The sequence below is a fragment of the Myiozetetes cayanensis genome, unplaced genomic scaffold, assembly GCF_022539395.1.
Source record: "Myiozetetes cayanensis isolate MyiCay16 unplaced genomic scaffold, myiCay2020 scf27, whole genome shotgun sequence".
In the NCBI taxonomy this organism is placed as follows: Eukaryota; Metazoa; Chordata; class Aves; order Passeriformes; family Tyrannidae; genus Myiozetetes; species Myiozetetes cayanensis.
This window is the reverse complement of record NW_026087488.1, coordinates 114,083-129,776: the sequence shown is the minus strand read 5'-3', so window position 1 is coordinate 129,776 and position 15,694 is coordinate 114,083. Positions and strand designations below refer to the sequence as shown.

At 45.1% G+C, this 15,694-nt stretch overlaps 1 protein-coding gene across 3 annotated transcripts in view; it reads left to right on the top strand.

Annotated features, from left to right (window-relative positions):
- The first annotated feature begins 11,532 nt into the window (after nucleotides 1–11,532).
- The window catches only part of PITPNM3 (PITPNM family member 3), a 67,905-nt gene continuing 63,743 nt past the window's right edge, over nucleotides 11,533–15,694 (top strand). The window contains exon 1 of one of the 3 annotated variants that reach the window (XM_050321631.1): nucleotides 11,533–11,791. In XM_050321631.1, coding sequence (XP_050177588.1) covers nucleotides 11,770–11,791 — 22 coding nt within the window. In that variant the 5' untranslated portion in view covers nucleotides 11,533–11,769. Of the gene's footprint in view, nucleotides 11,792–12,086; nucleotides 12,237–15,694 lie in introns of those variants that run through there. The other 2 variants (XM_050321629.1, XM_050321630.1) reach the window with 2 other exon arrangements.

Below are 15,694 nucleotides of genomic sequence, written 5' to 3'. Positions count from 1 at the left end.
ATACTGCTTTAAAGCTAAGCCATGGGGAGTACAAGAAACAGTTTCAACTTTAAAAAGTATTTTCAAGTTTTAGATACTGTTTAGCCTGGAGAAGAGGAGGGTCGGGGGAGATCTCATCACTCTCTACAGCTACCTGAAAGGAGGTTGTAGCCAGGTGGGAGTTGGTCTCTTCTCCCAGGCAACTATCAGTAAGACAACCTGGCATGGTCTTAAGCTCTGCCAGGGGAGGTTTAGGTTGGATATTAGGAAGAAATTCTTTACAGAGGGGGTAATCAGGCATTGGAATGGACTGCCTAGGGAAGTGGTGAATTCTCTGTCCCTGGAGGTTTTTAAGATGAGACTGGATTGGCACTTAGTGCCATGGTCTTGTAACCATGGTGGTAGTGTATCAAGAGTTGGATTTGATGATCTCAGAGGTCCTTTACAACCCGGCTAATTCTATGATTCTATGAATACATTTTCTTGGAGGCTGTGCTGTTTCTCTCTCACTGTATTGCTGAAAGTCTTTGGAAACAAGTTAGATATCCAAAATATAATATTCTACCTGTTGTTGCAGAGGATCCCCTTCCATAAATCTGGACTAGATTTTATTTTAAGATACTTATAGGCCTGGGTTTTTTTGGATTCTGAATCTGTACATTTATTCATTGTCAGAGCTGTGAGAGGGATGAAGCAAAAACCGGATGAAAGGATTCAGTGGTTCTATAGATGTGTGAATAACTCCAACAAACAAATATCAATGACTGTAGCTGTGTAGTTTCCAGAGTGGTTCAGGGTGGTGTAGGTGATGGCTGGTAGGAGCCCATCAGACCAGTTTGGCACAAGTGCTGTGCAACATCCTGGAGGCAACAACAGGTGATTGCCCCAACCAGCCTCCCTGAGACCCTTGCCCATGGATAGGAACCCCTCTTGTAGTCAGGCAAGTCCCCAGTCCTTGCCAAGACAGTGATGCAGGTACAGCCCCATCCCCCCGTGCCTTCACATGCCCTTGGCTCCTGTTGTGTGGTGTGCTCTGGTGATGCTGGGCTTTCAGTGGGAACTGTGGCTGCTACCATCTGCCTTGCTTAGGTGCTGTGGAACTGTGCCTGGAGGTGCAGCCACTTCCCAACCTGTGCCATGGGTACACTCTCTCCTGGGGCAGCTGTGTTCCTCCTTCCTGATAAATAACCAGGTGTGCGGGACCCTGAAGACAGGACTGTGCATTTGCATTCTTATGAGCAGCTTCTGCAGCTCACGAAAGCATGCAACATACTCTGTAAATATTTAACTGTAGAAATTAATGCGTACTTCTGGAGGTAGTTATGGCAACAGTGTTTGCTCTACCAGTGCTTTAGAGAGCTACTTGTTTCTACTAATGCTGGACCTAATGAAACGTCCATTAACGTCAGTGAAAGAGCATAATTGAATCCTTTCTCTTCTTTGCCTTGCTTTGTTTCTAGGTTACTCTTGGAGCCTAAATTGGCTGCACTTTCTGCTTCTCTAGGGACTACTCTCCTTCCAGGAGAAAGAGGTGGCATTTGGGTTTGGATTGTTTTTTTGAAAACTGATTCACCGATATTAAGAAAAGGGGCTCTATTCATGATGTACATGTTAGTCAGCTATTAGCCAAACAGAGAATCTGCTTCATTATGTCTGCTCAAGGTACATTCTGAAAGAACATAACAGTTTTCAAATATATTTTTTCTCAGAAGACATTATCTTCTCTTGCATCATGTTTGAAGTACTTAATTGCACTTCTATTTAGGATGGTAGTCTGGTCAGAGAGAAAAGCAGCAGGTTGAAGGTCAGTGGTCCCACCTGGTCATTTCTTGTTAGTCCTTGTGCTTCATCGGTGTGTTTGCCTTTTGTCGCTTGCATGACAGAGGTTGCACCGTATCAGCAGAAGGGCTGCCTGGGCTCACACAGCTCCCAGCATGTGTCAGGGAGCGCCTGGCCATTGGAGCTTCCACCTATTACCACAATGTTCCTGTGGAACAGAGATCTGGCTGGCAGAGCCTGCCTTCTGAAACACCTTTTTGAGACAACTGAGGTAAATGCAAAATGGGATGTCATTTTAAACTGCAGGTATTACCCTGTGCTGGAGGAAATGTAACCAGTGTTCAAAGTTCAGTCCTTACTTCCATTCATTTTGTGAAGACAATGTTTTTCTTTACTGATTGTTTTCTTTATTCTTTTTACAGTAGGAGGGGATCTCTATTTCACTCAGTAAACTCAACCTTTGCTGCTGAGGTGTATTTTTTAAGGACTGATTTTTAATATATTTACTTTTTGGTTTTAAATGTTCTTTCAAACAGTCCAAGATACTAGTTTGCCAAGATACTTTTGGACATGCATAAATTTTAAAGCAATTATGTAGGGAAAAGATTGCTGAATTCAGATTCCAGCTTTTAAAAAACCATAGAATATGGTCCCACAGCATCGAGGTTGTAGTTGGTGCTTTCCTTTGGCCCCATTTTCGCTTGGTGGAGATTTGCATTTTCAGTCTGGCTGTGCCAGAGGCACACACAGAAGCTAGGGTCACACTGACAGCCTGGGGTATGTGCTGCAGGCGAGAGGGAGATGTGTCTGGTGGCTCAAGGGGCCAAGACAAAGAAATTTCATAGTGGCCACAAGAAGGAGGCGAGAGCCTGCATTCTGTGGGGGAGCAAAGGAGTCAGGTGGCTTAGACTGGCCCCAGCTGCAGTGACTCTGGTGTTACTGGTTTTAGCCTGGATGAGAAGGTAGCCAGGGTGAAAATACTGCAGCTTGGGCTAAGTGTTTGCATTTACCACCTTGCTCTGCAGAAGGCAATGCTGGAATACTGTGTGTTTCCTTCTGGGGCTGGGAAAGCTGCCTGAGTACCAGCTGGAGGGGTGAGCCTGATTCCCTGCTCTGAGCTCAGCTTTCTGAAGCAGGCCAGCTCTCTGGAAGTTACTGCAGGAAGACTTCCAATGGGGAACACATGGTGCACCAGACCATTGGAATAGTGTGAGAACTGGGGGATAAAGGGATGAAAATAAGTGAGACTGAATTATGTCTGGGTATCTGTTGTGCTCAGTTAGCTCTTTAATATAGGGAGGAATTTTTTCTTTAGATATAATACAGTTGGGAGTTTTAATCATGCTTTATTTATACTGAGAATTGTAACCTTAACTTATGCATTAAACACTCCACATTCAGTTTGATGTCTGAAGGCTCTGTGTAGCCAGAACCCAGCTGACTGTGGCAATTTTAGAAGCTGCTTGCTGGTCCTTTGGACACTGACTAAAATCAGTAGGGACTGAATGTCACTGGTGTCTTGATCTAGTTCCCGTAGGGATCTGTTTCAGTTGTTTTTGGAACCCTGTTACATAAATCTGACCTTGAGCCAGATTACATGATTGGGAGTGCATGCAGCTATGATCAGAAAGGGCTGGACTAGTGTCTAGTCTAGTGTCTATAGCACCCTGTTGTAGAAGGCTGAAAGCTGGGAAGTGTTCTAACCTGCTGAGCCCTTTGGCTTGTCTCAGTCTGGACATTGTGTAATGTAAATTGGGCTTATTGCTTGTGGAAGATTTAGACAAGACCTGAAAGAGGGAGGAATGGCAGGTGTTGTATAATTTTTTTTTCAGTGAGACTTACTCTGACCTGTGTTAATGGATTAGAATATGTTTGTTACTGACTCTTTTTAGAAGGGTTTTGGTGTACTCTGTGCTCATGTTAAGGGTAAGGTAACAAGATTTAATGGGCTTTGAGGCAAGGTAAGGCTGTAACTTACATCATTTTATGAGTGAAATGGCTGTGAGTAGATTCCCCATTCTACCAGTCAACAGCCCTTCTTTACCACAAAGTGCAATGAAAAAGGGAAAGGGATGGAAATTGTAGCAAGCTTGGCAAGGAAGACCAGTGTCTCATTAGTCTGTCCTGCCTGCTGACAGCTGAAAGAAAAACTAGTTGTTTCTGATAACATGTCCTTACTCTGTTAGGCTGGTTTATTTTTCATATTATTCAATAAATCATGACTTATACTGACAGAAAAGATTTACTTCAAGCTACTGAAAATGCCTTTGGCGTTGAAAGGAAAGCAGTGCTAATCAGGTATCAGTTACACACTTGTGTCTGAGTAAGTGGTAGTCAGAGAAGTTATCTTGACCAAACCAATTGCAGAATAAGAGAACAAAATTAAATAGCAACTCTTTTCTTTTTACCACCTCCATTGTCTTCAGGAAAGTTTTGATCTGCCTTCTAATGAGCAGAACAAAAGGTTGAAACATCTTACTTGTGTATCCCTGGTAGAAATTAAGCAATCCCAAATTTCTATAAGCCTTAACCTCTCTCTTAGGAATCCGAGTTTATTTATTGCACTGATTAATTTTTTGTAATTGGATATTCCTTTCCTTCCTTGAGTCAAACATGAGAACAGCAATGTTATAGCAAGTTCATGTCTGACAATTTGGTCTTTAGTTGTTCCAGTGAATTCTTGGTAGGGACAAGCTCCTGCAGTTTCAGGTGGAGTTTAGTGCTCAGATATTGTCCAGATTTGGCCTTCAGTTTGGGGCAATCCGCAAAAAACCTGGTCTTCCTATTGTGAATTCTGCAGCTACACCGGTGCAGGCAGCTGAATGAAAGCTAGTTCCAGGTGTTTTCATTGGAACTTTCATTTGTCTCTGACATTTGTAAATGTGACTGAATTTCGAAGGAAATGTAACACTCTCTATAATTGTCTGTTGTCTTTCAATTGGAAAAAGAGGCTTGTTTTGAATATAGAACTAAATAACACCAATTAAACTAAAGGTAAGGCAGCTGCTGCTGCCTTCTCCCACTCCAGCCCCTTCCCTCTGGTTTCCCTCTTCTGTTTCTGCAGCCAGTCTCAATATTTGGGCTGAGAGAATGAACAGCCAAAGAGAACTGGGTGAGCTGGAAGGAGACAGAGAACAAGTAAACTTTAAAAGGGGAGAAAGAACAGAGTTGCTTCTGTGGTCAAGACTTCTGTGTGGATATCTAACTACCTCAGGAGCACATACTTAACAATGATTATATCCACAGGAGGTGGCACCATTGGTGTCAGTTATTAATAAACCTCTTAAAATGCACATACTGACTCTTATCTTTTCCTTTCTTCTTCCTCTTTTTTTAAACTTTCTGTAGCGATTTCTGTCCCTTTTTGAGCTGGCACAGAACAAAATGTCCACAGTACTGGTGAAACGTAAATAGCATTGTTCAAATGGACCCAAACCGAGATGCTCAGGGGAGATTGAGCTGGGTTTTTTCATACAGACAGCTCCTGGAACTAGCTCTTCCAGTGTCCTGAAATTTGTCCAAAGCAGAACCAACTGCGTAAGAAGAAGGCTGCCCAGAGAGTGATGCAGCCCATCAAAAAAAAATCATGAAGTACCACATTTGTTTCCTTTATGAAACATCACAGTTTTCTTCTCTAACAGCCCTCCTTGTGTCCGGGTAGGGGGGAGTGCTGGTGCTAAAATATATGCTCTTGAGGTCTAGGACTTTGCTTTTCTGCTTGGTAACAAAACTGTTGATGGCACATTTTTGTCTCTCTCATTATATCTCCCTATGCATCACACAGATGGTTCTACACCCTCCTCTTGCATCGTACTGGTGAATGAGGGCCATGGGTGCTACTGAGAAAAATATTCTCTAAGTTATTAGTCTGAGACAGGGGGAGCAGAGTGACATTTAACATCAGCATTTTTTTAATGCACTGGCCTCTTCAGAGTGTCCCCACTTATGGATTACTGACTTGTTCTGTGTTACACTGGTGGCATTTCCCTGGCTTACATAGAGGTGATTTTGGAATGGATCATATGCACAGCCAGTGGCTGCACAGCCAATCTCTCCTTGTGCTCCTTTGGCTTATCTGGCTCCTGGTATGACTGGATTGAGCAGCAGGTCCATCATGCAGGGAGCCATCCCCAAGCCTGGCTGGGTGTTCTGAGCTCTGCTCCCCATGGCAGACTTAGGCTGCTTTGCAGTATTGCTCCTGGATGCGGGGTGAGCACTGGCCCTGGCTGAGATCCTTTTTGTGCCTGAGAAAGCCCATGGAAATTGAGGCTGGGTATGTCTGTGCAAACAGCTGCTGCACTGCAGAAGAGGAAAGCTCCACAGATACTTCTAAAAATCCTGGTGTCATGGTTTCTCTGTCTCCCCTCAGCATTTCAGTGAGGAAACATGACTAGAAATAGCCTGCTGTCTAAAGCACACAGAGAGCTCTGCTGATTACTCCTTAATTTTTGTTCTCATTAATGTATCCAGGTTTTGGTTGTGGGTGTTTGTTTGTTTTGTTTGTGGGTTTGGCTTTTTTCCCCCCCCACATACCCAGTCTGTCATTTGCCAAAAGAGCTGGATTTAGGATCAAGCTGATACTCATCAACAAATCATGCATTTATTACAGTCTGATCTTTCCTAATACTTTGCTCTGCGATGGACCAGCAATCACGGTGTGGGAAGAAGGCTTCCTAGCAATGCATTAAGCCACTATAACAATGTTTTAGAAAAAACAGGCTGCCTTTATCAAAATAGGATTGAGGAACTGATAGACTTTTCCACATGGAAAGAATAGATACCCTATCCTTATCCCCTGAAATGGAGAGACCCCACAATTTTATTACCGTTTTCCTCTCTTCTTAATGAAATAATCAGAATGGACTCAATAAAGGAGAGCAAAATATCAGTAATATTAGAGATTGAAGAGTTTGGGTTACTTCTTTAACAGTGGGTTAAATTCAGGGAGGGGAGGGGTAGCAAGAGAGGACAAGATCTAAGCTATTCCTTACTGAAAGAATGAGATATTTAATCAGAAAAATATTAGTATAAGCAAATCAGTATGTAGGCATGGCAGTTTTGGGCTTTTGGTTTTGGTAGATGCTGATTAACTTAGTCTTCTTCTGTGTGTCTGCAGCAATCTAGATAAAAATTGTGTCTTTAGGTTTCCTTGCTTCTTCCTCCTTTCCCTCTCAGTGTGGTGTTCCATCACTGTCCTGTCCTGATTTTTGAAAGTAGAAAGCTTGACAAACATGATCTGTATTCTGACAGTTTGAAAATTAAGACATTGCCCTGGTTTTCCAGCTTCCTCTCCTCCATGTCAAGATGTGACAAAAAAATTCCCAAAACGGATCTAAAGTAACAGCATAAAAATCTAAAAATCTAGAGCTGCCACACTTTCATACTATTCCTTGAAATTTTGATTCAAGAATTTCTGAACACTTGTTTGGTTTTTTGGTGGTTTGTTGTTGTTGTTGTTGTTTGGGGTTTTTTTGTTTGTTTGTTTTGTTTTGTTTCTTTTTTAACTCTGCAACTTGTCTTCTAAAAATTGTTAAGATCCCTGTCCTTAGGATGGTATTTGGAGTGGACAGTGAGTAACCTTTCTGCAGCACAACAAGGTATGCAAAGGTATGGTTATATGGGCATATTTGAATGTGGGAACTTTCCTGTAGGGTCTACAGCACACCTTTAATGCACTCTCATTTGTACCAAGAAGTTTTTGTGAGCTGTATTGCTGTCTCCCATCTGAATCTGGAAGCTCTCTGCCTTGTGCTCAGCAAATCTATTTCTTTTATTAAAGAATTGCAAACAGAGCAGAGAAAATAGTCTTAATTGGTGGTTCTGCAGCGTGGTAACAAATACTAGGTACAATTTAATTACTTATGAAATCCTTCTGAAATCCTGTGATTTTAATTCTTATGAACTCCCTTTCTGTCTGTTTTTATACCTTATGCCTTCCTCCTCATGTAGCTACCAACACTGGAGAGCACTGGAATTAAACCCGCAAGTACCATTGCCCCTTGCCTGCAATTTCAGAAGGCCTCAGCCCTGACGTTACTGATCAGTTGTATTCTGCTTCTGCTCTGCCAGACCTTTCAGTGGAGAGCCTCTGGCTGTTAACAAAACTTGAGGCAGGAGGAAGGAGCATCTTTGAGTTTGGAGACAATGAAGCGACAGATGAGGGGACTGAGCAGTTGAGGACTAAGCCTCTCTCAGCTCTTGTTCCTGCAGCTATTGACAGCTGTCTGGGCCATCAGTTAGACTTTGCTTCTCTACAGACCTGGGATACTGTTAAGGAAAATTTTCATTGCCTTGCCCAAGCATTTGTATGGTTGCCTTGTGTCTGTTGTGGGCTTTTTAGAGCCATGAATCCAGCTTCAGCTACAAAGCTGAGTATTCCTGGTATCAGTCAGTGCAGTCTTTCTTGTACCTGGGATTAACTAGAGATAACAGCAACCTGGCAACATCACAGCCTCCTCACCAAGAAATGTACCTGCCTGCCAGACAATTCCCTGTTACCTGGGAATATCAGGAAGTCTTTGTTAGGACCAGTTGCTGATCCACTGCTGTCCTCTCTTATGCCTCTGTGGATTATGATTTTGTTCCCTTCCATTTTTTGCAGAATGTTGCGCTTTCCTGAAATGCTGAGCTGTGACATATCCTATTTCTTTTTTATTTTGGCAGTTGAGTGATGTATAAACAGTGCAGAAAGGCCTTTCGAACTATTTGAATTTATGTTACCAAGAGTTGCCATCTCAAGGCTTATTTTGGATCCTGGATAGCTTCTTTCGCTGTTTCACTGGCATGAGCAGCCACAAAGCAGGTGTATCTACTGCCAGAGAATTTCTCAGTCTGTCCAAGTAAAACAGCGTAGTGCAACCCATTTCTAGTGGGTGGCTGACGTGCAACACTTGGCTGGGAGCTGCTCCATTGCCTGCTGTTTTCTCTGACTCAATGTGGTGTCTGCTCCTTAAGGCTGCCTTTCAAGTTCTGGACATAAAAGGTTCTGCCTGTCACTGAGCCCTCATCAACTGCTTTCCTTGAGCCCCATATCTGCTGATGAAACCGCACTCGCATCACCCTTTCTTGAAATAAGCAATTATCTTCTGACTTTAGACAAACAATATTGGCTCTAGAGGACAGATCTTCCATTTTTCTTACTCAGCAATATCCTGTTTTCACTCTGAAGGCTGCTTAAATCAGGTTGAACCTGGTGTCAGCAGGCATAACACTACAGAAGCCAGCCTTGAATTCGGTCCTGGAATATTAACCAAACAAGCAGCCTTCAGCTTTGGTGCTTAGGCCCTGATGTGTGCAGTTAGAGCAACTCTCCCTGCTCAGTTTGAGCAGGTTTGGATCATTAGGTGAGCAGATGTTTTCAAGGGGGCAGTAGTGTCAGTTGGTATAATTTTTCTCTGAGCTCCCATCCTTGGGTGGCTCTACACTGCCTCAAGGCATTGGCTACCTGTTTTGTTGATCTTTTTCAGAATGTTTTGTACAAGGTTTGATTTCTATAACTGGACATCTTGCAACACCAGAAAAGCTAGTAATGATGGGGAACATGCTTTAACAGAGGCTTTGTCTTGAGAGGAGTTTTTCTGCTCCATTGTAAGGAAGAGAACTTGAGTCACCAGTAATACAGCATGTGTTTTCAATTAAGAGTAAAATGTGTGTGGAATTAGATTATTTTCTCAATAGGTTTTTGGACGTATAAATATCTTTAAATGCATTCCAGATCAGGCCATTATCTGGCTTAGTATATTTTTCTTACATTATTATTTGGCTATGACTTTTGAAGAAATTCTATATGTCCTCTGTAATGCATGAAAAAAAGGTGTGCATTTGTGTACTGAAAGGACACAATTTTGTTGGAATCTGTGAATCTTCTACAAGTCTTTAGGAGAAAGAAAAGATTTCTGGATCTATATGTTGTCAAGGACTGGCAGTTGTCTGCTTTCACTATTCAGGACAATGGAAATTAGCCTTTTCCTCTGGAGGGAGGCCTTGTGGTGCTTACTGCCTTCAGAGGCTGCAGGTAACTGCCTGCTCAGGCAGCTGTGCCAGCGGAAAGACTTTTTTTTCAGTCACTGCCTCTAGTCCAGTGCAGAAGAGCCATTTAGGCTGAACATTATCTCAATACAGTAGTTGGGATGTATCTTGTAGTGTTCGGTCCTTGCTCTTTGTGATGTAAATTGAAAAGGGTTTAATGAAGAATCTCTGAGCATGGTGGGCAGGTCACATCTGTACAAGACAGAAGCTGCTTGTACTGAGCTGGTGCAGTTGGAAACAGCACAGAGCACGGAACTTACTGCACTTATCCAAACACATCTCTGCCTTTCAGACATTCTTCCCTAGCCGGTACTGCCACCAGTCAAGGAAATGACATGAAGCTGAGTCAGGGAAGATTTAGATCAGTTATCAGGGAAACGTTCTTCCCCCAGAGGCTGGTCAAGCACTGGAACAGGCTTCCCAGGGCAGTGTTCACAGCACCAAGCCTGTGAGTTCAAGGAGTGTTTGGACACTGCTGTCAGGCAGATGGTGGGATTATTAGGGTGTCCTGTGCAGGGGCCAGGAGTTGGACTTGATGATCCTGATGAGTCTCTTCCAACTCAGCACATTTTATGATTCTATTTACCCATGGTCTTTCTCTAGAATTGCTTTCTTTGGTGGCTTAGTGACACCATTGCACGTTTGGGAAAACTATCCTTATCAAATCTTCTAGACAGGACTTCAAGTCCAACAGCAGAGGCAATGTGGCTTAACGGGCAACTGTCCAGCAGTAGCACTGTCACCCAGAGCTGGGGAAAGATAAGCCATAGTTTGTATGGTGGCTTGGGGGTAGGAATTGTTGGGCATTGTGGCTATTCCACTTAAGGCTCAAACAAAACCACTTAACTCGCGGTGTTCTCAAGGGTATCTGCTCTGGCTCCTTAAATGAATGCTTAGCAACAACCCGAGTGAATCATGTATTTATCTCTATAGCTACCAAGTTGGTATTGGCACTGAGCCTGTAAGTTGCTTTAGGACTTGGTTGCATTATGTTTGCTTGGCTCTTTAATTGTGGGCTTCTTTGGGCCAAACTTTTGTTCACTGCACTGTACTAGGTGGTACTCTGACACGCTAGTAAGATACAAGCCTTCCTAGGCTCTCTGCCAGCCTTTTCCCATTGTTCCCACAAAACGGGCTGCAACTTAAGACGTTTCTTAAGGTGAATTTCTTCCAATCCTTGGGGGATCTGGAGAAGCTGGCTTCTTTACTTTTAGAGATATGCCGCTTCTGGGGCTCTCGAAGAGGGAGGAATCGAGTCTCGCCCTCTTTAAGTTCCCTAGTCCAGCTCTCAGCAGGCTGTAAGCCGCTTGCCTATGACTGACTTAAAAGGCAGCGCCTTGCAGCAGTTCAACCACTGCACTGACATGGGGCTTGGCAACAACTGAAGGATATTTGCTATTAAATTCCAGAGCAACCACTCGAAGGAGCAGCTTGCAGGGGCAGTGCCGCAGCAGTGGCCGAGCTGTGCGGCACTGGCACCGTGGCGCAGCTTGGGACGGGAGTCGGGCACGGTGCGGAAACAGCACCGGGTAGCCGGTCCAGCTCCTCCGTCCTCTGCCCACCCGCAGCTCCGAGGGGAGCTAAAACGGCAAGGGAGCCCCGACCCGTTCCCGGCGGGCGCGTCGTGGGGGCTGAGGGTAGGGGGAGCCCCCGTCCCAAGGTCCCCGGGCCCCGGCGCTGCCCCCACCCTGCGGCCGCACTTTACGCGCAGCCACATCCCCGCGCTGGCCCGGTCCGGCTCCCGCTCTCCCCCGAGCCGCTCGCTGCGCCTTTAGCGACGGCGGCTGCGCCTTTAGCGGCGGGCGGCACCGGGCGGCGGCGGCGTCGTGTCTCGGCCGCGTCTCTCAGCGCCGCAGGCGAGGGGGCGGCGCGGGGCCTCCGCAGAGCTGATGGGGCGGCGGAGTGCGGGCGCGCCCGGAGCGCCCCGCGAGCGAGCACCTGACGCGGCTAAAAACGGCTTGGCTGCAAGCAGGCAGCCCTGAAATGGCGAAAGCTCCGCGTCCAGGTGAGTGTTGAGCCCCGGGGGCGGGATGGCATGGCCCCGAGAGGAGCGCGGGGCTCCGCAGGCGGGTGCGGGTTGAGGCTCGGTTGCGCTCCCTCCGTACCCGCGGCTCCGGGGCAGCCCTGGCTCCGCGTCTTCCGCCGCCCGCCCCGCGGAGCGTTGAACGCAAACTCGTGTGAACGAGGCGCGGGTATGTCCCTTGTCGTGGTTTCCGAGCGCGGCCCGCTCTGCCTTGGGCGCCCGCGTCGGCCGGTGTCGTGGTCGCGGCACTGCCGGGGCATCGCGAGCGCCCACGCCAGTCGCCTCTGCCCGGCCTCGTCCCGCCCTCCGCCGGAGCTGATCTAGGAACGGTCTCTCCCAGCTCCGGCCTCGTGGGGCCGGTGCTCGGTGCCGCCTGCCAAGGAGGAGCAGAGCGGGAGGCAGCAGCCGTGGTCGGAGAACAATAAAGGTATGCTGTTGGGTGGGACTTGCTGAAAGGCAAAGGCTGAGCTTTGCCCATTCACGTGCTGTAACTCGCGCTTCCTCCGGACCTTGAGCAATGCGGAGGTCGGTTGGCTGGAGCTGGGAACAGGGCTTGGGGATGCTCAGCAGCAGCAGCACCCTGATGTCCCGTGCCCAGTGCAGCCTACAGGCACAGATGGTATATGCTCTGCGTGCACGAATGGACAGTGACAACCAGCAGAATAGATGAGAGTCCACTTGCTGATGCAGAAGTGGTTTCTTCTAGGTTGCACACAGAGCCCATTGCTGTTGCAGATGAAGGCCTAACTGCTATGACTGGTCAGTATGTGACACTCACCTAGTGTTTGGTGCCAGCTCTGGGACAGCTTTGTAGCAGCATGGCACTATTAAAGCTAAACCCAAAGGGGTTCCTTCCAGCGGTGTTTTGTGGTTGTTTTGTGGGGTTTTTTTGTTGTTTGTTTGTTTGTTTGTTTGTTTTTTGTTTTTGTTTTGTTTTTGTGTTTTTGTTTGTTTGGTTTTTTTTTATTATTATTATTCCCCCAAAATAGGCTAGGATTGGTGTCAGTCCAGAGACATAACATTCAGGAACATGAGAGCTTCAATAATATCAGAAGATGCAAATATAGGATTGAACTAAATGGTTGTTTTCCATCTCTGGAAGATGAAGAAGTAAAAAAGTGAGGGAAAAGTCTCACAGTTTTTTTCTTTGGCATTAGTTTCCGGTCCTTTTAAGTATGATAGGAAAATAAGGGGCATTGGTTTGGCTTTCTGTGAGACATGAGTAATGCAGCCTGCATATGTAGCTTGTGTGTTCAAGCCCAACTTTACACAGGAATTTTAAAGGATGGTACTTGTCTTGGATGTGGTTCCACTGACTTCAGTAGACAAAATATGTCTTTTGATGCCAGCTTTGTAACGTTGTAACTACTTATTGTAAAAAAAAAAACCAAACTAGACCATTCCCAAAGGAGGTCTGGCAGAACATATCTGCGTTAGGAGTAGGGGAAATGTGCTGCTTTTATAAATTGAGTCTACTGAGTTTATCAATGTGAGCTGGAATATGCACAAAGATAGAAATGTTGTGTCTGTTTTGCTTATATGAACCCTGCCTTGCAGCCCCTTCCCATGCTGTAGCCTTATCTCAAATGGAAAGAACGATCACAAGTCTGGTGAAAATCTGTTGTTTGATCACTGTTGAATGACAGGTGTGCTTGTAAAGGGCTTTTAGATGTGGTCCACACTTGACTCATTTGAGTAGTCAGATCTCTCCTGGTGAACTCCAGATCTTAAGCACTTGGAGTAGTCCCTGTGCAGAAGTGCTTGGACATTTGCAAGGTTGTAGGTTTTAAAACCACACAGAGGCAACTGCAGACGATAGTCCTGATGGTAGTGACCTGACAATGTCCCTATGGGAGTTGGGCGTTGGGGGGTATCTGCTCTTTATCTCCTACTTCAATTTTAACAGACCACAGTGACTTAAAAATGCTACATCCTCCTCAGAAAGCCAGAATCTCTGCACTATGAAAGTAGAGTCTTTCAGATGTGATGCAGGCAGTCCACCTACATTTTCCCATTGCAGGAAAAGGTTAGAGAATATTCATATCTTCTCTGGTTTTGGGGAGTCAGTTTGGAGGAGGTGATGATACTGCTGAGAGGAAGAGTGAAGTTAATTTCTGCTGAGGGGGAGCTGGCGTCTGAAACATCAAGAAACAGCTCTGTGAGATGTACCACATTTACAGGAAAGCTCTGTCTAGGATTCTGAGCCTGAACAGCCATGTTAAACCTCTTCTCTCTCTCCCTCCACCTCATTAGTAATCCCAGAGAGTACAAGACTGGAAATTCCACTGGTACCTTAAAATAGGGGCTTAAAGGCCTGCGTGGCTTAATTGCTTGATTTGTTTTCTTTACTTAATAGGCAAATACATGCCTGTCCTTACCATCTGCTGCAGAATTGCTAGTGTAATGATGTACAAAGTAGGTAACCCAGGACTTGTCACTGTGGAATTGCTACGAGATGAAAGACATTGAATGAGGAATGGGAGAGAGGAGTTGGTTGTGTTGGGCACTTTTGACCACAGTGGTTTCCAGACTGTTCCATCAGTTAGCTCTTTCATTTATTGACAAGGGAACCCGCAATTTGTGTGGACTTTTTTCTGTCTGTAACTATGTCTCTGGCTTTGTCAGCTGCGCTCTCTCACAAGAGAACTTGATATCTTGATTTAACTTCTCCTTTTCTCTTCCCTGTCCCCCTTAGCCTTGTATGTGCTCTCTCTCTGACCTCCCCCTTGCCTCCCATTGTTATTTTTCTCACTCTCCACCTTTAGATTCACAGATATGTAGGCCTCCCACTCTGCACCCTCCCCTCAGCCCTTTCTGCTTGCAGTGTGTTTCATTTCAACATCAGCTGACTTCACTTAAGTTCCAGTTTCTGCTGCAGATTCATTGTATGAGTTTGGATGAGTTCTGTATGGCCCTGCTATCGATGATGTCAATGTATGGTCTCTTTTTTGATGCTCTGTGTGCAGACGAGGGCTTTCTCTGAGCATACGTTAGTTTTCACTCTTATTGAAGGAAGGATCTGCATCTCTGTCTTGCCTGAGCTCCTGAATCTGAGGAGTTCCTCCAGTAGTTAAATTCACTCCTGTAACATACATCTTCAGTTTCACGTTTGCCCAAGAACAAATAAAGCATGTAACTAGAATATACAGTGGGTGATTTTGGCCTCCAGTAAGTCTTAACTGTGTAGTCACTAGGTAACACTGTGTGGGTAGCTCAGTTAAATCACTTGATGGGTAGGCAGGAAGCATCTGAAACCATCAGAACGGAAAGAAGCATTATTATACAATAGCAGTCACTGGCAACAGCGAAGGTCATTTCTTCTACCTAGCATCTTTTTCCAAGTGGAAAAATGACTTGTGTTTTTTAATTTTATTAGGAAAACTGTCCCTGAATTCAAAATGGTCACACTTCTAGAACAAGTTTTGACCATTGGAAATGTTTTAATCTGTGCAACAGAATCTGCTTTTTTATTATATTTTGTTGAGATTAATTCAATCCTCAGTACTTAACTGGGCAAAAGACTGAGTTTCCAGGAGGTGTGAGAACATTATGTGCTGTTTCATCTCTAACTAGGTTGGTGTGTTGATAGTATTCAGGAGTACTTTTTTTATGATTGCCTGTGTCTGGCATGTGCTTATATTTAGGCTTGATTGGCAAATGTTTATTACCAAGCAAAAGATGCAGGAAAAGGCTGGGCCTACTGCAAAGCTTGAAATGTGTGATAATGTGACAGTGAAGTGAATTGTATTGAATTAGTTTTCCAGTAAAGCCCCCTGCTGTAATCGCATCCAATGAAAACTCCTGCTCTTATCCCAAGCTGCTTGAATTGAACCTTTCTGGCAGATCCAATGTGAGGACACCTGAACGGGCTGGTCTTTGGGACCA